This window comes from Bufo bufo, chromosome 3 (genome assembly GCF_905171765.1).
Source record: "Bufo bufo chromosome 3, aBufBuf1.1, whole genome shotgun sequence".
NCBI classification, from domain to species: domain Eukaryota; kingdom Metazoa; phylum Chordata; class Amphibia; order Anura; family Bufonidae; genus Bufo; species Bufo bufo.
Genome location: NC_053391.1, coordinates 94,065,411 through 94,090,105, shown reverse-complemented (window position 1 = coordinate 94,090,105; position 24,695 = coordinate 94,065,411). Strand labels below are relative to the sequence as shown.

At 46.1% G+C, this 24,695-nt stretch overlaps 1 protein-coding gene across 4 annotated transcripts in view; it reads left to right on the top strand.

Annotated features, from left to right (window-relative positions):
• LOC120994630 (transient receptor potential cation channel subfamily V member 3-like) overlaps nucleotides 1-17,898 on the top strand; it is a 103,611-nt gene extending 85,713 nt beyond the window's left edge. For 3 of the 4 annotated variants that reach the window (XM_040423334.1, XM_040423337.1, XM_040423336.1), the window contains 5 exons: nucleotides 1,398-1,464; nucleotides 2,185-2,456; nucleotides 4,869-4,981; nucleotides 15,947-16,026; nucleotides 17,119-17,898. In XM_040423334.1, the coding sequence (XP_040279268.1) occupies nucleotides 1,398-1,464; nucleotides 2,185-2,456; nucleotides 4,869-4,981; nucleotides 15,947-16,026; nucleotides 17,119-17,237 (651 nt within the window). In that variant the 3' untranslated portion in view covers nucleotides 17,238-17,898. The remainder of the gene's footprint in view (nucleotides 1-1,397; nucleotides 1,465-2,184; nucleotides 2,457-4,868; nucleotides 4,982-15,946; nucleotides 16,027-17,118) is intronic. The other variant, XM_040423335.1, reaches the window with a different exon arrangement.
• Nucleotides 17,899-24,695: the final 6,797 nt, after the last annotated feature.

The window sequence follows — 24,695 nt, the reverse complement described above, 5'->3', positions numbered from 1 at the left end:
ACCACTAAACTCTGCCCCCTTTGGCCCTTTAAGCCCCACTGTCAGTAGTACAGTAGTGAACTTCTGCTACTGCTCTGCAGCTAGAAAGGTCCCCACACCTTGGCTGCATTAGTACTATGTTCACCCCTGGTTTAGTTGCACGTAGAATTTTTTCAGCCAATCATTCAGGCCAGCAGGGGGCCCCTTCATCTCTGGGGCCCCAAGCATTTGCTTGGAGGTAAAGACCGACCCTGCATACGGCATAAGAATGGACGTCTCCAGAGACGGTCGAAACGTTGCTTTATTTTGCTGCTGGTTCATTTAAAGACCGCATTTTTTCACCAATGGAAGAGTGCTGCGGATTTTTTTATATATCTATTTCATGCTGGGACCCATGGCCAGGATCCCTATCTGCGAGCATCATCACCCTTCTTAATGGCATTTTTTCCCATGTGGGGAGTTGTAGTGCTGCTTATCATTCTATTCTCCTATCCTGAGGATAGGCCATCAATATGAGATTCCTGGATAACCCCTTTAACACAATGTGAGATATAAATCTCTGTTTAAATCAGACTTGTGCCAAGCCATGCTCATTGCACGTCCACCATTTGATTAATAACTCCTGCTGCAGTTTAGAGCATCCACAATTCCCCTGGCCTCTGGCAGAGATTATATGCTGGAGGAACAAAGGATTATGTTAATTCTAACATGTCTGATCCTTGTGCTTATCAATGCACTTTCTGGCTGTCTTGTATACACAGGATCTCACCAGGTTTGGCTACCATTTACCATGTGTATGAAGAGCTTGAGGGCATTTTTTTATTATTGCATTGTACACATTTGAGCTAAAATATTTTTTTCAATTAGTCTTTATTAAAAATGTTGAGCCCTTTTCTCTGTAAAGCCTTGAGATTCTCTAGTAGCCTGCTGTCTGTTTTCACTCTGTTCCGTCAGGCAGCTCAGCTGACTGCTCGTTATCTCTGATCAAGTTGGTAATTAGCCATTTAGGCTTTTTGTATTTATCTCTGATCTCTGACCTCCTAAACACTCATTATAGCTCAATTCTTATCTAACTTGTAGGAAAGTGGCTTAAATAAGTGTTTATGACCTTTTAGTAACAAGATAAGGGTCATTAGATGACCGGCACAAAGTAAAAGTACAATTCACACAGCTAGAAAAACAGTTAACCTTTGTGACAGAACGGCTGAATATTTTTAATAAAGACCAATTGATAAAATGATTTTTAGCCGAAAATTATTAAAATGTAATCGTAAAAAAATAAATAAATTGTCCCCGAAGTGCTCTCTGAAAACTGTCCTATCTACCTATTACAGAAGATCGGGGAGTAAGAAGCACTGGGGGCAGCCCTGAGGAAAAATAGATCTGTGCTTATGAAACAACATATATTTATTTTCCAGATCATATTGAATGATGTCTTGAAGTTTTTATTCGTATATGTTCTCTTCCTACTTGGATTTGGTGTAGGTAAGCAGATTTATGTATTTTCTATACATAAAATGAGTGTGTTAGTTCAGATAGTCGGGTTAAATGGCTAATTTGATTGTGTGGCTCGGCCAGGGATTCAGCGACGTAGTCACACACTTTTCTGTATTCATCAGATGATGTTGTTAATTATACTGTACATTTATACAGCTACAGTATTCATATAAATTTAGAATAGAAAAATTATCTACACTTTTTTAACCAACTAGTCCTCATATTGCTCCAGCAAATCTAAAATTAAAAAGTAGTAACTCAGCAAATAACCTTCTGTATTTAAGCAGATAGTTCAGTTATGTGTTACGTCATCTGCCCCATGTTCTGTAGGATAACAAGTTGGTGGGGCAAATTGCTAGTACATGCAAAATAATACTTTTTGGGTTCAGTTAGTTAGACCGGCATTTTAGGCACTGATCTGAACACCCCTTGCCCTGGCGCATCATGTGCCTACGTTATGTAGAGGCGCCAGCCTCTACATAACTTAAGCACATCCACCGCCGGCCTAAATTTAGATAATTTTTCTACGCCTAAAAAAGGTGTAGAATATGTTAAATGAGATGGGTCTGTCGGCACACCCACGCCACTCCCCCTTTTTAGACCTGGCGTGAGCGGGTAAAAGTGGCAGATTCCGCACTGCAACAGGTGTACGTAAAAAATTGGCATATATCTAATAATAAATGACCCCCTTTGTCTTACTTTCCACAGCTCTTGCGTCACTCATTGAACACTGCATGGAGGGGGCCGAGTGCAGTTCTTATAACAGCTTCAGAACAGCTATTGTGGAACTGTTCAGCCTTACCATAGGATTAGGAGACTTGGTGACGCAGCAGGACTCAAAATATCCCACCCTGTTTCTGCTTCTTCTGATAGTTTATGTCATCTTAACATTCGTGCTTCTCCTCAATATGTTAATTGCATTAATGAGTGAAACTGTGGAAAAAATTTCTAAGGAAAGTGAGCACATCTGGAGGCTTCAGGTGCGTATACAACAGCGTCGGATTGTGGTGCCTAGAGCCCACCAATGCAATTCTTTCTGTGGGCCCACTCTACAGCTACAGGCAAATATCATCAGACCCCTATTTACAAATCCCTAAAACTGCACCAAACTCCTTTATTTTCAGTATTAGCCTGCTGCTTAGCCTGTGCCTCAGACTTTTCTGTCCTGGAGACCATGTGTCTGTACCTAGAAGTCATCTCAGCCTCATCTATAATAAACTGTGTAGTTTGTTAAATAATCTACCCAGTTTTTTATATGAAGGTTGAGAGGAAACTGATTACCTGTATGTAGTGCCGTCTGTAAACTGTACCATGTGCAAATTGGGCAAAAAGTGGGGTACTAGGAGCCCATCCTGGATCAGGGGCCCACCAGAGGATTTTCCTAGTATACAGAGAGACCCAGCGTATTTGAATCAATTGCCAGCATCCCCATTGGCCGCTTGGGGATGCCAGTAATGTTTTTCAAGATTTAGATGCCGTGATCACACTTGATGACGGCATCTAAAGGCTGTAATTATCGCAATCAGCTTTATTGCCGATCACGGTCATTAGCCGCATGTGTTTGAAGCAGCAGAGACCCGCCGGCCATGGTGTCCGCTGCACGGCCAAGTTCTTGCATTTAGTTTTGGAAGTCAAAATCAGGGATGAATCATAAAAAGAGAGAAAGTATAAATGAAAGTATACAGATGTGACTTCTCTTTTTTTAATTCACTCCTGGTTTTGACATCTAAAACTGCGTCAGGAAACCTGACCATGTGGCTGTACCCGAACTTTTGAACATTATGTGGGAGATTTCTCAAAAACTGCCATTTTACACCAATCTTTGAATTCTCCAGAAATTATGTGGCTGGGCAAGTTATTCTTCAGTCTAGTTTCTGTCACATTGAGCTTGAGAATGGCTGTGTTTGGGAGGTGAAGTGGCAGCAGTAGTGTTGGTCGATCACCAAAGTGCTCGTGTGCTCCAGTAGAAACACTTCCCGATGCTCAGGTGCTCTACAGAGCACAATGGAAGTCAATGGGAGAACCTGAGCATTAAACCAGGCACCCCCTGCTCTGAAGAGGGCAGGACTCTAGTTTGGGTTAGGAGTCCCTGCTCTGACTCCATATATAGCTATGTCCATATATGGAATCAGTGCTTGGGAACACCACAGTGTATTTAAATCTAATTTAGCCTCTATTTCTGAAAAGTTTCTCTGAGACAGCTTTCTGTATCCTTCCCCCTAAACCATGATGGTGAACAATCTTTGTCTTCAGGTCATTTGAGAGTTGTTTTGAGACCCCCATGTTGCTACTCTTCAGAGAAAATTAAAAGAGGAGGGAAACTTACAATTGACCGCCTTAAATACTCTTTCTCATAATTGGATTCACCTGTGTATGTAGGTCAGGGGTCACTGAGCTTACCAAGCCAATTTGAGTTCCAATAATTAGTTCTAAAGGTTTTGGAATCAATAAAATGACAACCGTGCCCAAATTTATGCACCTGCCTAATTTGGTTTAAACAATTATAGCACACTTTCTGTAAATCCAATAAACTTCATTTCACTTCTCAAATCACTGTGTGTGTCTCCTATATGATATATTTAACTGACATTTTTTATTGTAACAACCAACGATTTATGCAGGAAAATCATGACGATTAAAAAGGTTGCCCAACCTTTAGCATCCTACTGTATATATATATATATATGTAAAGAAAAAATTGCAGCACAGACGCAAATATCGAAGGTGCACGGGTGCAAAGCCCAATGGGAATGAGCAATTAGCCACACATAAAAACGAAAAAGGGCAGCACTCCAGAAAAATATTTAAAAGAAAAACCTTTTATTCACCCAGTGGTACAGCGACGTTTCAGCTCAGCCATAGAGCCTTTCTCAAGCTCCAAATATTTGAAATATTTTTCTGGAGTACTGCCCTTTTTTGTATATATATCTATATATCTATATCTATATATATATATATGTTTAAATTAAATCTAGCCTTCATTTCTGAAAAGTTTCTGATAGGATTCGAACTCACAACCTTCTACATTATAGCCCAGAATGTTAACCACTACACTATACAGCTGCCTGGCCAGTTACTTAAAACAAAATAATAAATATGAGACTTCTGCTGTACAGGAATACTTATACAGCAAGTATTCCTATACAGCTGAAGTCTCATTTTTATTTTTTTTGTAACTGGCCATGCAGCTGTATAGTGTAGTGGTTAACCTTCTGGGCTGTAATGTAGAAGGTTGTGAGTTCAAATCCCACCAGAAGCTTTTCAGAAATAGAGTCTAAATTAGATTTAAATACACTGACTCGAGCATCGCGCTTGAGCATAGCGATGCTTGCCGAACACTAGGCAGCACATTTCTGGGTCTAAGCAGTCATTGTAATTTTCTCTTTTTCCAGAGAGCAAGAACTATATTGGAATTTGAAACAAGAATGACAACTTATTTTAGAGAAATGTTTAAGGTTGGAGAGACGTGCAAATTCTCTGAAAATGATATCAGATTATGTTTAAGGTAATAGAAAGAGATGGAAATGTACGGTAATATAATTTTGACATACGGTTATACGGTTAAAGGGGTTTAACATGCAATGATAAAAAAAAACAATGGGGATCATTTATTGAACAGAAATATACCTAAATTAGGCCTATTTCTGGCACAGATTGTGGCGCAAAGGTCCTTTGCTCCGCAATCTGCGACTTCTCCCCCCTCAGGGAGATTGGTGTGGGTGGGGAGGGGACAGGCAGCAGGCCCATCTCATTTATCATTTTCTAAGTCTATTTTAGGAAGCTGTCTTACACATAGAACTGGTGCTGGATGCGCTGAAGTTATTTAAAAAAAAACATCCATTTTGGGCAAGATCCTAAATTTGAAAAATATGAGGAGAGCGTCAAATAAGGGATGTGGGCCCGGTCGTGTTGCTGCTGGTGGAGCTCATGTTGCAGGGAGAGGATGTGGTAGATCTGTGCCAGCTACACGCACAAGTGAAACACCTTCCTCAGGTATCGAGTAGGCGACAGAACCTTCAGCGTTATTTGGTCGGGCCTAATGCGGCTCTACGAATGGTGAGGCCAGAACAAGTACAGGCGATAGTAGATTTCATTGCTGACAGTGCCTCCAGTTCCATATTGTTTCCCACCCAGTCTCCTGCTAAAGGTCAGAGTTGGCACCTGCAGCCGATGTCCATCTTTCACCCTTGCAAATCAGCCAAGCAGTCTGAGCCCCAAGTCATGCAGCAGTCTCTTCTGCTTTTTGATGACTCTGCTAGCAGGGTTTCCCAGGGCCATCCACCTAGCCCTGACCCAGAAGTGGAAGAGATTGAGTGCACCGATGCCCAACCACTTATATTCCAAGATGAATGCATGGGAGGACCACCGCAGCACGTCTCGGTTAATGACGAAACACAGGTGCGAACTGCTATGGCTTTCGAAAGTATGCAGACTGACATGGAGAGCAGGGCTGAAGACTGGGTGGAAGATGATGTGGAGGACGATGAGGTCCTCAACCCCACATGGAATCAAGGTCATGCGAGTGACCTGTGTAGTTCGGAAGAAGAGGCGGTGGTCACACAGAGCCACCAGCACAGCAGAAGAGGGAGCAGGGTGCAAAACCAGAGCGGCCGTCCCCTAGACAGTACGCCTGCTACTGCCCACCGCAGCAAGGGACCAAGCACACCAAAGCCAACTCCAAGGAGTTCCCTGGCGTGGCAGTTCTTCAGACAATGTGCTGATGACAAGGCACGAGTGGTTTGCACGCTGTGCAATCAGAGCCTGAAGCGAGGCATAAACGTTCTCACCCTAAGCACAACCTGCATGACCAGGCAAAGCACGAGCTGCAGTGGAGTAGACACCTCAAAAACAAAGAAAGGTCTCTGGCTCCTCCTGCTTCCTCTTTTACTGCAGTCTCGGCCTCTTCATCCACCTCTGGAGTGACAGTGGCAACTGCCAACCCGCAAACAGAGGATCTGCCAGCAACACCACCACCTGGGTCACCAAGCATCTCCACAATGTCCCACGGAAGTGTTCAGCATTCCATCTCCCAAACACTGGAGCGGAAGAGGAAGTACCCCCCTACCGACCTGTGATCCCTGGCCCTGAATGCCAGCATTTCAAAATTACTGGCCTTTGAAATGCTGTCATTCCGTGTGGTGGAGATGGAGAGTTTTAAAAGCCTTATGGCGGTGGCTGTCCTACAGTATGTTGTGCCCAGCAGCCACTACTTTTCCAGGCGTGCCATCCCTTCCCTGCACAACCAAGTGGGGGACAAAATCAGGTGTGCACTGTGCAACGCCATCTGTGGCAAGGTCCACCTAACTACGGATACGTGGACCAGTAAGCACGGTCAGGGACGTTATATCTCCCTAACAGCACACTGGGTAAATGCAGGATAGCAGTTTGGCGCATGTCCTTCCACCACCGAGGATTGCAGGGCGCTTCAGTTTGCCTCCTGTTGCTTTCTCCTCCTACTCCGCTTCCTCATCCTCTACCGGCTCCTCATCCAGTCAGCGTAACACCTTTATCACCAACTTCAGCACAGCCAGGGGTAAACGACAGCAGGAAGTTTTAAAACTTATCTGTTTGGGGGGCAAACCCCACACCGCGCAGGAGCTGTGGACGGGCCTTGAACAACAGACCGATGAGTGGTTGGTGCCAGTGAGCCTCAAGCCCAGCCTGGTGGTGTGCGATAATGGGCGAAATCACGTAGCAGCTCTGGGACTAGCCGGTTTGACGCACATCCCTTGCCTGGCGCATGTGATGAATTTGGTGGTGCAGAGGTTCCTTAAAAATTACCCCGATATGTCAGAGCTGCTGCATAAAGTGCGGGCCGTCTGTGCGCGCTTTGGGCGTTCTCACCCTGCTGCTGCTCACCTGTCAGCGCTGCAGCGTAACTTCGGCCTTACAGCTCACCGCCTCATATGCGACGTGCCCACAAGATGGAACTCCACCTTGCACATGCTGGCCAGACTGTGCAAGCAGCAGCAGGCGATAGTGGAGTTTCAGCTGCAGCACGCACAGGTGAGTCGCTTTGCGGAACAGCACCACTTCACCACCAATGACTGGGCCTCCATGCAAGACCTGTGTTCCTTTTTGCGCTGTTTTGAGTACTCCACCAACATGGCCAGTGCCGATAACGCCATTCTCAGCGTTACTATCCCACTTCTATGCCTCCTTGAAAAGAAGAGGATGTGGCACAGGAGGAGGAGGAAGAGGGATCATTTCATAGGGTTTCCGGCCAGTCATTCACAAGTGGCTCCGAGGGTGGGTTCCTGCACCCACAAACGCCAGGTACACAATTGTCCAGCCAGGGCACAGTTCTGGAGGATGACGAGGTGGAGGAGGAGGAGGAACCGTGTTCACAGCAGGGTGGCACCCAAACCAGCTCATGGCCATCACTGGTGCGTGGCTGGGTGGATACAGAGATACAGAGGACACAGACGATACACCTCCCACAGAGGACAGCTTGTTGCAGTGCAGTGTCTCCGCTCGACCGCCGAGTTGCCCACATTCTAACTTGTGCTGATTACTGGGTGGCCACTCTACTGGGTCACCGTTAAAAGGACAACGTACCGTCCTTAATTCCATCCCTGGAGCGTGATCGTAAGATGCGCGAGTACAAGCGCACGCTGGTAGATGCGCTGCTGGTGGCATTCCCACCTGACAGCAGGTGCACAATGGAAGCACAAGGCGAAGGCAAAGAAGGAGGAAGAGGTCACCAACGCAGCTGGGGCACCACCAGCACCTCAGAAGGCAGGGTTAGCATGGCCGAAATGTGGAAAAGCTTTGTCAGCATGCCACAACAACCAGCACCACCAGCTGATATGGAACGTCTTAGCAGGAGGCAACATTTCAGCAACATGGTGGAGCAGTATGTGTGCACATACTGAATGATGGGTCTGCCCCCTTGAACTTCTGGGTCTCCAAAATGGGCACATGGCCTGAGTTTGCCCTTTACGCCTTGGAGGTGCTGGCCTGCCCTGCAGCCAGTGTATTGTCTGAAAGTGTGCTTAGCACGGCAGGGGGCGTTATCACAGACAAGCGCAGCCGCCTGTCCACAGCCAATGTGGACAAGCTCACGTTCATTAAAATTAACCAGGCATGGATCCCACAGGACTTGTCCGTACCTTGTGCAGAATAGACGTGTATACCGGCCTTACCCAGCCATTGTTATACTACAGCGCAATTGCTCATTGTTGTATTTTGGATATTTCCGACTCTTTTGGAGTGTACCCTAATAAAAAAAAAAAAAATTTAAACCAAAAAATAGTGTTGGCTACCTCGTCCTCCTCCACCGCCGCTTCTACCTACACCGCTATGTCCGCCGCCTCCTCAAACTCCTACTCCATATGGACCTCCACCTCCTAAAACAAGATTTTTTTTAAAATTTGTACGTATTTTATTTTATGTCATACCTAGTAGACAGGTAAAAAAAATTCATTAATTTGTCTGTTACATATTCGTGTGAAATTAACCAATTTTTGGGTGTGATATACCACTGCTATACCTAGTAGACAGGTAACATTTCACTAATTTGTCTGTTACATATTCGGGTAAAATTCACCAATTTTTGGGTATGATTTACCCCTGCTCTACCTAGTTGACAGGTAAGCAAATTTCACTAATTTGTCTGTTACATTCTCAGGTGAAATTCACAAATTTTGGGCTGTGATATACCCCTGCTATACCTATTAGACAGTTAAAAATCTTTCACTAATTTGTCTGTTACAAGTTCGGGTGAAATTCACCAAATTTTTGGCTGTGATATACCCCTGCTATACCTAGTAGACAGGTAAAAACATTTCACTAATTTGCCTGTTACATTCTTGGGTGACATTTGACCATTTTTGCCGTGATTAAACCCCTGCTCTGCATAGTTAACAGGGAATTAAATTTAAAAAATGACTCGCCCCCTCTCCTTTCATTCAATGCTTAAACTTTGACTTGTCCCACATTTGCTCTTTAATAATTTGTCCCACTTTTCCGCTCGATCACATTTAATTTCAAACTATTAGCCTCTCTTGGATGTGGTATCCATTTCTCATGCTCCCTCTCCGGCGCGGAACTCTGATTCACCGCTAACCGTGATCAACATGGTAGGCGCAGAAAAGAACATCGAAAGTTGATAGAGAAGATATCCAATTGGATCGTGAACATCAGGGGGACGTGCGACATGGTGGTGCAGTGTGTGTGCACACGCCTACACGTACTGACTGATGGGTCTGCCCCCTTCAACTTTTGGGCACATGGCCTGAGCTTGCCCTTTACCCCTTGGAGGTGCTGGCCTGCCCTGCAGCCAGTGTATTGTTCGAACGTTTGTTTAGCACGGCTGGAGGGGGTTATCACAGGTTACCGTATTTTTCGCCCTATAAGACGCACCGGCCCATAAGACGCACCTAGGTTTTTGGGGAGGAAAATTAGAAAAAAAAATTTTTTAACCAAAAGGTGTGCTTTTGGTGGGTTTGGAACTAATGGTGGTCTGTGGATGACGGACACTGTTATGGGGGGGATCTGTGGATGACGGACACTGTTATGGGAGGATCTGTGGATGATGGACACTGTTATGGGGGGATCTGTGGATGACGGACACTTATGGGGGGATCTGTGGATGACGGACACTTATGGGGGGATCTATGGATGACGGACACTTATGGGGGGATCTGTGGATGACGGACACTTATGGGGGGATCTGTGGATGACAGACACTTATGGGGGGATCTGTGGATGACGGACACTTATGGGGGGATCTGTGGATGACGGACACTTATGGGGGGATCTGTGGGTGACGGACACTTATGGGGGGATCTGTGGATGACGGACACTTATGGGGGGATCTGTGGATGACGGACACTGTTACAGGGGGGGATCTGTGGCTGGCACTGTTACAGGGGGGGATCTGTGGATGGCACTGTTACAGGGGGGGGATCTGTGGATGGCACTGTTATATATGTGCCATCCACAGACCCCCCCCAGCCCATAACAGTGCCATCCACAGACCCCCCCACCCCTTAACTGTGCCATCCACAGATTCCGTGCGCCGCCCCAGTATACAAATATAAAATGTATTATTGAATCAAAAGTTATTAAACATGCCCCCCTCACTCCTAATAGTACCGTGTGGCGGAACCCGCCTCGCCACTGGGCATTGGAGAGGCCTAGGTACCCGCCTCCTACCTACTGACTATGGCCCCTGGTGAATTTGTACGTGGAATGCAATTTGGGCATGTGGTATTTTGTATTGCTGTGTGTTGTGGACTGTATATATCTTGCCCTGGCTGTAAAGTTTGCTATGTTACAGGCATGGCTGTTCTGTGCCTCTTCTCCTCCCCCTTTTTCCTGTCCCATTGTTTCTCCAGCAATGTGTTGTCGCAGGGACACCAGTTTAAACCAGCTGTTCTGTCCCTTCTCAATCTCCCATCAGCTCGTGCTATTGTCTGGCCCCCACCCTTCCTTGTACCATAGTCCTAGGTGCCCTATTGTATGTAAATGAGGCTGTTGGGTTTAAAGTAGTATGCTGTGTCTAAATAAAGTAGAGTTCCTGTTTTAACCCTCAAGGTGAAGTGTCGTCTCATTCTTGGGGGAGGATTTATTGCATGCTGTCCCAGTTTGACTGCTAGGAGTGAAAACCTATTCGTATGGTTTCCTATTCAACTGCCTACAGCATTCATATGCTTGAAGAGGATTTAAAGGCTTCTTCGGTTTGGTGATTGTGGTGTCTGCCAGAGTGCTTGGAAGCCTCAGGAAACGCTAGGCGCATCCGTAAACGGAGGTACTCAGTCGGGGTGCCAGGTGATCCGTTACATTGGTGGCAAGCAGTGGGATGGCGTCCTGGTGTGAGAGGAACAACACCCTGGAGACACAGGAATTATTATGGAGCGGCATAGAACCAGCGAGTCCCTGGACGACGCTAGAGGTAGAAAAGGAATGTAACCGGAGGTTACAGAACCTCTTGGCACCACTGGTCAAGCCAATAGGAGAGGCAACCAGGTTGGACTGCAGAGAGAGCGCCCGACAAGAGATGTGGGAAGAAACCCTAGAAGGTGTCCAGCGTTGGCGAGGTGAGCGTCTTCCCAGCAAGGAGCAGCGGTTACAAGCCAGAGTGGCCCTACGGATACCTATGCTGGGAGAACAGGCCCAGGAGGAATTGGTGAGGCAACTTAATTCACTGGCATGGAGGGAACTGGGTCTCGATGATGCATACCAAGCGCTACGTTGGTACGCGGTTCAGCAGGTTCCCGGAATGGCCAAATTTGACAAACCCGAGGGCAAGGATTATAATGGCCCTGGCTTATTATGGGGGGCCTTTGCAGAACCGGAATTTGGGAGTGCGGCAGAGTCACGGCTTTGGGACATATTTGACTACAGGTTGGCCGTGCTGGATCTCCCTATGGCCGAAGACCTAAGGCCAGACCTGATTGAACTGGCTGTCCAGGAATGGGAACTGGAGCAGGATTACCAGCACCTGGTCAGCTCCAGTCAGTCACCCTATACCCTGCAAGTACCACCAGAGCAGTGGGAGATCGAACAGAATTATGCGGACTTATATGATCAAGTGACACCGCCTGTCTCTAACCTGATGGGGCTTATGGACTGTACACCATTGGGAGCATTGAGTTTCGTTCCCCCTCCCCAACAACTAAACCCTTCATCAGGAGACCTGCATTCGGTACCTCCTATTCCCCAACCAGCCCCAGAAATGAAGGACCTTATCGACTGGTCCTGGGAAGACCCACAGATGGCAGGTGGAGATGGGACCGAGATCTCTCTACCGGCCCTACAGAGATACTGGGCAGCCGGCCCAGATCTCCAACTCCAGATGGGGGTAATACAGGGAGAGAAGTGTGTCGTCCTTCCTTCCCAGCGGCAGAGTGCTTTACAGGGAGGGGAGACAGCCGGTCTCTCTCCCCAACAGCAGCAGTACCAGGAGGAGGAGGTAAGCAACCCCTCCCCTCCACAGCCAACTCCAAACCAGGTACTGGGTTCAGTAGAGGGGTCCTTAGCCCCCTCTGGCCCCCTCCCAGCAGAAGAGCTGGCATCTGGGCAGAGCGCCGCTGGCCTCTGCCCTACTTGTCCCCTTACTACCCAGCAGGACTGTACTCCAGTCCCTCCAGCAGAAGAGCTGGCATCCGGGCAGAGCGCCGCTAGCCTCTGCTCCACCGACCCCCTTGTTACAGGGCTGGCTTGTACCCCCTCTCCCCAGCGGCTGAAAGTGTGTAAGGGAGAGGAGCTTGTTACCCCCTCTCCCCAGCGGCAGCCTAGCACACCAAGGGGAGACAGTAAGCCCCACAACAGTGCAGATGGGACCATAGTCTCTGTACCTGCACCACTGGGGATATGGACAGTCTGTCCTGGTCCACAACAACAGGACAATGTATTGGAAGGAGAGGCAGTCTGTTTTCCCCTACAACAAGGGAGGGTGTCGCAGAGAGAGGAGCCTGTTACCCCTTCCCCCCAGCACCAGCTTTGTTCCACCAGGGGAGAGGGCACCCTGGTTACCTTCCCCCAAAGCCATGGATCTACAACTGGGCACAAGCGGCAGGGGGCCATAGGGACAACTACACCCTTTGAGAAAAGCCGGCTGACTATCAGAGCCCCAGACCGCCTGGAGGTCTGGATAGTCTCAATGGGAAAGGGGAGAAATGTGGCGGAACCCGCCTCGCCACTGGGCATTGGAGAGGCCTAGGTACCCGCCTCCTACCTACTGACTATGGCCCCTGGTGAATTTGTACGTGGAATGCAATTTGGGCATGTGGTATTTTGTATTGCTGTGTGTTGTGGACTGTATATATCTTGCCCTGGCTGTAAAGTTTGCTATGTTACAGGCAAGGCTGTTCTGTGCCTCTTCTCCTTCCCCTTTTTCCTGTCCCATTGTTTCTCCAGCAATGTGTTGTCGCAGGGACACCAGTTTAAACCAGCTGTTCTGTCCCTTCTCAATCTCCCATCAGCTCGTGCTATTGTCTGGCCCCCACCCTTCCTTGTACCATAGTCCTAGGTGCCCTATTGTATGTAAATGAGGCTGTTGGGTTTAAAGTAGTATGCTGTGTCTAAATAAAGTAGAGTTCCTGTTTTAACCCTCAAGGTGAAGTGTCGTCTCATTCTTGGGGGAGGATTTATTGCATGCTGTCCCAGTTTGACTGCTAGGAGTGAAAACCTATTCGTATGGTTTCCTATTCAACTGCCTACAGCATTCATATGCTTGAAGTGGATTTAAAGGCTTCTACGGTTTGGTGATTGTGGTGTCTGCCAGAGTGCTTGGAAGCCTCAGGAAACGCTAGGCGCATCCGTAAACGGAGGTACTCAGTTGGGGTGCCAGGTGATCCGTTACATACCGTATGTCCTAATTGCTTCTGTATAATGCCGGCAGGCGGGCCGGGCGGCCGGCGCGTCACTCACTGACGTCACTTGCCTGCGCCGCCTGCTTCATTCATAAAGGAGGCGGCGCAGGCACGTGACATCAGGGAGTTACGCTGCCGCCCGCCCGGCCTGTCTGCCGGCATTATACAGAAGAAATTAGGATATACGGTACTATTAGGAGTGAGGGGGGCATGTTTAATAACTTTTAATTCAATAATACATTTTATATTAGAATACCGGAGCGGTGGGGCGGGGCTATAGTACAGTGACCGCTGGACTGGCCAAGCATGTGTAATGCCCTGAGTGGCATTACCACACCTACGCCCTGTTTCTATGTGGGTATGCAATCTCAATGTAATTTTATACATTTATTCCAGGTCCCATATATTGTGCATTTCCTGTTATGCATCTGTTTATGTTCAAATGTAATATGCCTGGTTCACCAGCAGGTGGCAGCGAATATGGCAGAGCAGTATGTAGAATAGCATTGAACCTTTCAGTCAATTGTAACCCCCCCCCCTGTGGAGGAGTGGGGGAGTCCCATATCCTGCAGGAAGGGTGGGGACCAGTTAGTTCCAGTGAGTTAGTTCTAGCTGACCCCCTGCTAAGGAAGCGGGTGTGCAGTGCTGCGTCCCTCCTGGATGTGTGTTGCCCACACCAGCCAGAATACCTTCAGTTCTGCTGGAGCAGAGAGACCACTTCTAGAAGTCTCATTAGCCAGGAAGAAGTTGCCCTGTGCCTTGCCATAGAGTCAGACAAAGAGAGAAGTTGCAGCAGAAAGCAAAAGGAAAAGTTGCTATTTAATCCTGTCAGCATAGCAGAGCCGAGAGGGTTTGCCTACCATTTTCATGCTAAAGCTTGCTGGAAACCAAGACCAAGTCTGTAAACCGCTTGAAGAAACATTTATGCAAAGTAAAGCTGCAGTTGAACTTCGTACAAAGTCTGGACTCAATTTCTTTCATCATCCTCTCCACCACGTATTCACCCAATTTGCTCTGCTTCGTCCGGCAACGCATGGGGTTCCCGGATATCCAGGTTGGAGCACCGTGACAAGTGCACAGCCATAACACCTAAAGGGATATTATAGGCAACCCTTACACCACTCTGGCATTCCTACACCTGGGTTCCATCATCACCTTCTACATAGGGGGACTTAGTCCCTCGTTGCTGAAATGCAACTGGCGTCACGAAAAATTACATTTATCATATCTTAAAAGGACCCTAGCCACATGTACGGACGTTGCACATGTCTCCAGACCTAAACCCTATTGAGCATCTGCGGGGCATCCTTAAACGGAAGGTCTCTAACATTCACCAGCTCGGTAATGTCATCATGGAGGAGTGGAAACGGATTCCAGTGGCAACCTGTGAAGCTCTAGTGAACTCCATGCCCAAGAGAGTTAGGGCTGTTTTCACATGCTGTGCGTGTCATCCGCAGCGTGAATGAGAGCCAAGCTGCGCGCTGGACAGCAGAGACCCGGAGCATTAACATGATTGATCTTTTTACTACGAAATCACAGTGAGATAAAGCTGTCACCGTGATTTTGTAGTAAAAAGATCACACAGAAGCACTGGGCATTATCAATCATGTTAATGCTCCGGGTCTCTGCTGTCCAGAGCGCAGCTTGGCTCTCATTCACGCTGCGGATTCCTTAAGGCAGTGCTGGAAAATAATGATGGCCACACAAAATACTGACGCTTTGGGCACAATTTGGCCAATTTCACTTAAGGGTGCACTCACTTTTGTTGCCAGCGGTTTAGAGGTTAATGGCTGTGGGTTGAGTTATTTTGAGGACACACCAAATATACACTGTTATACAAGCTGTACACTGACTACTTTACATTGTATCAAAGTGTCTTCAGTGTTGTATATATAAAATTATTCACAGAATTGTGGTGGAGGTGCACAAATGATTTTGATTCTAAATATGTTTTCTAAGACCTCATATTCCTTTATATAGTGAATTATGTGTACAGTATATATTAGTAACATTTATAATCCATGTGCTCAGTGTTTGCAGAGGCCTGTTGCTTTGTATGTTTGCTGTTGCTTTTTTAGCGAGGTGCCCCTGCCCATTTGTTTCATATTATAGGTATAGGATGTGCTCACTTTGTTTTATGTCTTTTTCAGAATTAACACAGTTAAATGGACTGAATGGCACAGTCAAGTCACCTGTGTAAATGAAAATGATGGACTCTTACAGCTAGAAGGTTGGTCAGCTAGTGTGATTGTGACACTGTGTCTGGCGTAGTTATGTCGCTGGTTGGAACATGATCAACTATCAGTAATGGGGACACTATGCACCATATTTAATATTTGTAAGACGAGCTATACAAAACTTCAGTCTGCCCACAGCCAGTCACTTCAAACAGACGACTAATACTTACCTGCTCAACGCTGCTCTGGTTCTCCGTGTTTCCCCTGCGGTCTCCATCTTCCGGTCCTGGCACTGTTTACATCCGGTGGTGCATGGGTATGGTCTCATGCACCGCCTCAGCCAATGACTGGCTTCAACGGTGACATGCTGCTTGTGGCCACATCACCACTGAAGCCAGTCACTGGCTGGAGCAGTGCATGTGACCATGTCCATGCAAAACCGGAAGACAACAGTGCGGGGCCGGGAAGATGGAGACAGCAGAGGCAGCGCAGAGGTCTGGAGCGTGGAGCAGGTAAGTACGAATCTTCCGTTTCAGGGGGCAGGCTGTGAGCACTTGATTAAAAATCTTAAATACGAGAAAAATCCTTTAAGCCTATGAGAAATTTAATGAGGACATCTGGTAGGTGTTAAAAATCTCATTGGTGGTATTTGGGCTGCTATTCTTTTGCGTTGCTTTGAGATTTCTCTGACACTACAGACCAATAGGCACCTCATGTCCCACTCCTTACTAAACCATAAGATAGAAGAATAGGTCAGTAATAAGCTTTCTTTTGGTGGCTTTTTGCAGCCACATTTTTGCCATGTTTTAGGCATTTCTTTCCCTATAAAGAAGTCTATGGGAAAAGTCTGAAATAAGTACCATGGACCACAAAAAATGCACCAGCTTTCAGCAAACATCTGCCGGTGGTGTTTTTGGCCTAAAAAATGTGTGCTTTATAAACTTTTTTTACAAGCTTCCCTATTGAGCCCCATATAACATACTTTGTAATGAGTGTACGCTCCATCCTAGCTGGTATCCCCCACTGACCAGAGAAAACAATAGGTTTTAATATGTGATTTTTGTCTTAATTTTACTGTTGCATTTTTTTGGTGGACTAAATAAAGTAATTTACTAATTACCTCGATTTTATTTCTTTCATAAAAGAAGAATCGGTCTGCTCCAGTATAACATCTGTTGATGAAGTGGACGCATCTAACCAAAAAGAACACACTGTAATCCTGTTGGAAGATGAAGACGATGAATTCATGGAAACACCACTTTAATTGTCATAGAAGATGTGTGTAATAACAGGATAAGGATGTAGAGCTGGCTCAATACATCACCATACAAAGACTCATCGCCTTGTCCTTCTTTACCATTCTTTTCAGTTCATATCCCATTCTAAGAGCTGAAAGCCGGAGCTGAATATCTGCCTATAATGGGCAAACAATGTCATTTCATATATGGTGAATGCCAGATAACTGTTGTGAGCACAGCAAAACTTCCCTTGTGAGTTTCTCTTGAACAGCAGTGGTTAAAGGGCCACTAAACCCAGAATCCAAACACACAAAAAAGAATAACCAAAACCTAACATAATCTTCTTACGTGTCTTTGTTATTTGCTCTTGTTTTGTCAGATATCACAATTGCAGACCCTGAAAAATTAATTAGAAAAGCAGTGCGTTGTTCTCCCAGGCTGCAGCCATGTCTTCTTCCCCTCCTTCTTCCCTCTCTCATGCTAGTGCATGTAAGCCAGGAAGTGTTAGAGGACAGGGCTAGGTTAAGTGTAGATAACTTTTTCTACACCGTGAGAGTGGCCATTTTGTTGGAAGGAATCTCCTAGGGTGCATTCACATGACCGTAAGTGTTTTGCGGTCCTCAAAACACGGATACTGGCCGTGTGCGTTCTGCATTTTGCAGACCGCACATGGCCGGCGCTATATAGAGAATGCCCAGTCTTGTCCGCAAGCACGGACAAGAATAGGACATGCTCTATATTTTTTGCGGGGCCGTGGAACGGAACAACGGATGCGGACAGCACACGGTGTGCTGTCCGCATCTTTTGCGGCCCCATTGCGGATCCATGTATACAGTCGTGTGAATGCACCCTTATTAGTAGTAGTACAAAATAGATCTGGTTACATGTGAAGCTATAATAGACTACAGAATATTAAATCTACTAAGATAAGTTGCAGTCTCTATTCCTAAATAGTGCCATAATTGCCTTTCAGGACCCTGGGAAAGCTGGGTTTCCACCATGTGCAGCTGTAATAGACCACAGAATACTAAATCTACCAAGATAAATTTCCCTCCCCACTCCTAAATAGTGCTATAGTAAGGAAGATTTGCCTTTACCCTAAGGAGACCGGAGGTTTTTCATTTTTGCCTTTTTTATTTTTCTTCCCCATCTTCCTAGAGCCATAACTTTTTTATAGTTACGTTCACATAGCTATATGAGGCAACCATTAATTATGGCATACAATATAGTGGGAAGCGGTAAAAAATTCCAAATGGGGTGGAATTGGAAACAAAACACAATTCCTCCACTGTTTTATGGGTTATGTTCCCACAGTGTTTTGTTTGCGGCGAAAGTGGCCCATGCCCTTCATTCTCTGGGTCAGTATGATTACAACAATACCACATATGTATAGTTTTTTTTATGTCTAAATAGTGTAAAAATAAATGCAAACTTTGAAAAAAAAATGTTTTTTTTTTACATCAACATATTCTGACCCCCATACATTTTTTATAGTTATATCTACTGGGCTGTTTCTTTGCAGGACAATCTGTAGTTTTTATTGATACCATTTTGGAGTGTGTGTGTGACTTTTCGATCACATTTTATTACTTTTTGGGTTAGAGAAGCAATGAAAAAATGTCAAATTTGCCATTTTGACACTTTTTTCCATTACGCCATTCACAGTATTGGAAAAATGTTTTTATATTTTAATACAAGTGTTTTTTGTCACGGTGATACCCATTATGTTTATATTTTTTGTTATTTACAGTAGGTATTTCTTTTTTATTATACGGAAAGGGGGGTGATTTAAACTTTTATATTTTTTTAAATCTTTTTAAATACAGGTGAAACTCAAAATTTTTTAATATCGTGCAAAAGTCCATTTATTTCAGTAGTGCAAATTAAAAGTAATTGTATTAATGCAGATTAAAATTAGAATTTTGTGAAAAGGTTCAATATTCTAGGCTCAAAGTGTCACACTCTAGTCAGCTAATTAATCCATACCCCCTGAGCAAAGGGTACCTCAAAATGGTGACTTTGGGTTTTCATAAGCTTTAAGCCATAATCATCCAAATTATAACAAACAAAGGCTTGAAATATCTTGCTTTGCATGTAATGAGTCTATCTCATATGTTAGTTTCACCTTTTAAGTTGCATTACTGAAATAAATGAACTTTGCACAATATTCTAATTTTTAGAGTTTCACCTGTATATTTTTTAAATTTTTTATTTTTTTTTTAATGATTTTGAAGCTCATATATGAGCCTATAAAATCAGTTTTTTCATTTTGAACAATCATATATTTTTAAAACGAGTTTATTACTGTCTATTGCTCATTTCTTATGTTGGCCTGCCATCGGGTGGCCAAAATAAGAATTGCAGCATGAATGCTGTGGGTCTCGTCAGCGAGACTAAGAGCATTCAAAGCAACTACCGACATCCTCATTGGCCACAGGGGATGTTGGTAGGATGCCCGGAAATGCAAGCTTCTGGGTTTTTGACACATTAGATGCCGTGATCTTACTTATGGCATGTAAAGCCTTTATTTACCGCGATCGGCATTATTGCCAGTTGCGGTAATTAGCCGCAGGTCTCTGCTATTTGAAACAGCAGAGATCTGCTGGCCATGACCTTCGCTGCACGTGCGAGTGGGTGCCATGTTTACACATCGCTCCAGCGCCGTACATGTATGGCACTGGTGGCGAAAGGGTTAAACAGGGCATCTGTCAGCAGCTTTGTACCTATGAAACTGGCTGACCTGTTCCATGTGTGCTTGGCAGCTGAAGGCATCTGTGTTGGTCCCATGTTTATATGTGCCCGCATTGCTGACAAAAATGATGTTTGAAAAAATGCAGATGAGCCTCTAGGAGCAATGGGGACGTTGCTGTTACACCTAGAGTCTGTGCTTTCTCTGTAACTGCTGCGCCCTCTGCACTATGATTGGCAGGGCCATGCAGTGAAAATGTCATCACAACCGCGGGCAAATTTTTTTTTGGGGCGTGACTGCGGTGGACACAGGACAGGTCATTTCTTTGTGCGGTCGTGGCCATATACAACTACCTCCCACTGAGAACAAAAAGAGGAGGACTCTGCAAATCTGCCTGGCGTGTTATGGTGCTGAAGCCGTGCCAAATTCTGTCTGCAAAAGCTACTGAGGGGCAACAAGTAACAATTTAAGAGTCAAGTGTTCTCTTACCGAGTCTTAAAGGGAACCTGTCATCAACTTTATTCTGCCCATACTGACGGCAGAATAATGTAGAGACAGGTGAGTTGATTTCAGCAGTCTGTCATTTATAAGTTAAAAGTAAGTGGTTGTCGAGAACTAACATCACAATCATTGCAGACTGGGCCTGGAAAAGAGTCACGGCCGCCTGAGAAGAGTCCTGGTCATTCATGAAGTCCTGCTCTCCTGCCCACCTGCTGATGACTGACAGTCTTCTATCTAGTTTTCTCCCTTTCTCTCTAGGAGAGAACTGCCAATCATCAGCAGATGGGTGAGAGAGCAGGAGATTAGGAATAACCAGGACTCTTCTCAGGTAGATTTGACTCTCTTCAAGGCCTGGGCTGCAATGATTATGATGCTGGTTCTCAGCAACCACTTACTTTTAGCTGATGAGTGACACAACGCTGAGATCAGCATTTCTGTCACTATTTTATACTGCCCTCAGTGAGATCAGCATAAAGTTGATGACAGGTTCCCTTTAAAGGGGTTGTCTGGGCCCAACTCCCCCCCACTGATCAGCTGCTCTCACCCTGGAAATAACACAATGGACGGTGCTGGGAGCAGAAGAATCCGCTGTGTAGTGTCCATGATGGGCTGCTACAGCTCAGCTGCCAATCACTGGAATGGGGTGAAGCTGTAATCTGCTGCCCTGATGCTACTAAGTAGATAGCACACAGGTGGATGGCCCTCTTGAACCAATGAAGAGGACGCCGCGCTCGCACAATCGCTGCCGCCCCTTAAAAAATCTGATCAGTGCAGATGACGAGGGTCGGACCTCCATCTGGTACTGATGACCGATCTTGAGGATTCTTCCATGGATTTGTGGCAAAAGCTGATTTGTTTCTGCTCAGTTTCGCCCTTAAGGTGGTTTCACACATGGCATTTTTTGGAAAAATGTCAATGCAGTTTTTTGAGCCAAAGCCAAAAGTGGATCCAGCAGGAGGGGAGGCAGATCCTTCCTCTAGATTTCTTACTGCTTCTGAATCCACTTCTGGCTTTGGCTCAAAAAAATGAATGAAAAACTGACACAAAAACTACAGTGTTTTCCCCAAAAAATACCGCTGGAATCGGCGTAGGTAATAAGATAAAGTTATGTCTCCTCCTTAAGGGTACTTTCACACTTGTGTTATTCTTTTCCGGCATAGAGTTCCGTCAAAAGGGCTCTTTGCCGGAAAAGAACCGATCAGGCATATCCCTATGCATTCTGAATAGAAGGACTCCGTACATTATGGAGGGGAACGCATGGCCATACTGGCATTGCCTGATGGCTGTCTGCCCTTGGGGACTGGGGTCTTCTGCCCGGTAACAAGGAGGTTATTTTAGGAGCCCAGTTTTGGAGGGAAAAGGTTTCCCGCTCTTGTGGGATCACTGGGCAGAAGTTTAATTCTGCCCGGTGATTTTTCCCTCAATTGGCTGGGCAGGTAGCCTATGATGTCCCAGGGTCTCGGGGAAGGTTAGCGGACCCCTGGAGACAGTTTTTGATTGGTAGTGGTGGGAGGTTTTGGGGCTATAAGTGTCCGAGCTCCGCAGGCTGGGCTTGCCTTTGATCTGCGCCTGCCTGTGGAGCCGGATTCTTTGTGCGTCGCCTGGTTTCGCTGTTACCTGGTAATGGATTTCCTGATGGAGGAGCTCTCCTCTCGTGCTTCCGAAGCAGGTGCCCCGGCGTGGATTCAAGAATGCTTGCTTCAGCTTTGTGCCCCCTTGTTCCAGCCAGTGGAGGAGTCATCTGTTACTGCTGTCGGGTTTTCCCAGGATGGTGGAGAAGTTGCTGGAGATGTCCCGGTCGGAGCGGTGCGGGGCGGAGGTCCGCAACAGCTACAGGAGTTGCGAGGGGAGGCGGTGGCTACGGGATGCCGCGAGAGAAGCCGAAGGCAGAGGACCCAGAAGAGGAAGTTCTCCCCAGCCACGTCTGAGCATGCGCGGCCGATGCAACAGGATCGGAGATGTGCAAGCCCTGGTATCGCGAGAGGACGCCGCGAGAGTACGCCGGGAACGTCGGGTCAAGGTTCAGCAGCGGCAGGGGACAGCAGGAAGATCTGCATACCGGTTTCTGACCCAGCTCTGCGGACCTGTGGTATCGGGTCGCAGGGTCTGGGGGGACCGGTGGGACATGAGGGGAGCGTTCTGCAGGGACAGCAGGATTTCTCGTCCAGATCGCAGGATGGAGTTTCGTCTAATGCTGCTGCAGCGCCTCAGCCTGGATCGGCTGCACAGCTTGCTCCTGTAATGTCTTCCTTGTCTAAAGTGTTGTCCTCTCTTGAGTGTCTGATTCCTCAGTCCTCGGCTACCCAAACCCCCCCCCCCTCCTCAGATCCCTGCTTCTGAGCCTGTCCTGCATAATGTTGCTTCTGCTTGGCTTGCAGCTGAGGGGGCTGGGGGTGGAGAGGCTGACAGCGTTGTTGAACCGCTTTCGGTTCAGCGTTTGCCAGTTTTAGACAAAGGGAAAGGTATTGCTGAAAATTGTTTTAAAGAAGTTCTGCCTTGTACCGTATCTTCTTTAGGTTTTCATTTATCTACAGCTGTCAAAGAAAAAAATTTGGAATGGTGATTATGTCGATATTTTGTCTCTCCTCCCGGCCTCTAAGGAATGAGAGATTAGAGGAGGATAGGCGCCGTCCAATTCCTTGCTCTTTTAATAACTGGTTGCAAGCATTCTGTATCTTTGCAGGTGTTTTTGGGGAACGATGACCTGAAAAATGCTCTGGGCTGTTTCAGCATGTGGATATAGTGTTAGAGGCTTATAGGAATTTTGGAGGCTTAGACTGGTTTCAGTATGACGAGAACTTTAGGCAGAAATTGGCGGTGTATCCGCAGTTAGAATGGGGCACCAAGGATGTTGGCTTGTGGCTGAATCTATTGGTGCCCCAGAAGCTGCCGGTGGCCAGTCAAAGAGTATCTCCTGCTGGTGGTGTCCTGCCACCAGTAAGTATAAGCATGAATGTGGGTTTTGCGGAGCAGGTCATCCGATGTCCAGGTGTTTTAAAAGAGCCAATTTGCCATCACAGCCGTTGGCAAAATTCTTAAAAGCATCGACGCCGGTAAAACTGGCAAAAATGCTTCCCTGGCTAAACATGTTTCCAAATTGGCAGATAGCTGATTTGGTAGCCAAGGGTTTCGCTGAGGGCTTTGTGTTGCCTCCTTTCTCTGGACAGGGATGTGTGATGGTAAAGAATTTGCCTTCAGTTCAGCAGTTTCCGTTGGTTGTGGCAGAGAAGTTGCAGAAGGAGATTGCTGCTGGAAGGATTTCTGGCCCTTTTGCGGCGCCGCCTTTTGAGGATTTTCGTTTATCTCCTGTGGGGGTGGTGCCGAAAAAGGAACCAGGTGCGTTTAGGATTATTTATCATTTATTCTATCCGTTTGGTCAGTCTCTGAATGATGAGATTGATGCGTCTTTGACCAGGGTTTGTTATACTACTTTTGATTTAGCAGTTTCAGTGGTGAGGATGTTTGGTAAGGGAGCCTTAAAGGGAACCTGTCACCAGTTTTATGGTGTCCTAACTAAGGGCAACATAAATAAGTGACTGATTCTCTTAGCACAATGCTGGGTCAATTTCTTTAATTGACCCAGTCAATCTGCCAAAATCTTGTATTGAAAAGCTCCAGCTGATAATGATGAGTCATGAATATTCATGAGCTCCTGACTCTCCCCGCCCACCTGCTGCTGAATGACAGCAGGTGGGCAGGGGAGTGGCTATAGCTCTAAATTAAATATACGCTGGACTCACTGACATCACGCTGGACTGAAATCAGCTCATTAGCATCTTTGTGTGTATATTATGAGGTAACCATCTGTCACACCAGTAAGTGAATACATATAAGGTACTTTTAAGTAGTTAATGATTGTATATAATTAGTTAGATTATAATCAAATATCCACATGACAGGTTCCCTTTAATGGCGAAGGCGGATGTAAAATCAGCATTTCGGCTCCTCCCCATTCATCCGGCTGCGTTTAATTCTTTGGGTTTTCATTTTCAGGGTTTCTTTTATTTTGACAGATGCCTTCCGATGGGCAGTTCTATTTTTTTGTTTTTATTTTGAGGCTTTTTCAACATTTATTGAGTGGGTGGTTGCTGTACGGGCAATGAAGGGGGGTATAGTTCATTATTTAGATGATTTTTTGTTTGTTGGTCCAGCTGGTTCGTCGGTTTGTGCTGAAGTTATGTCTTTACTTGTAGCAGTTTGTGCAGAGTTTGGTGTTCCCCTGGCAGCAGAGAAGACTGTTTTGCCCTCTAGTTGCATTAAGTTTTTAGGAATAGTGATAGATTCGGAGGTGGGT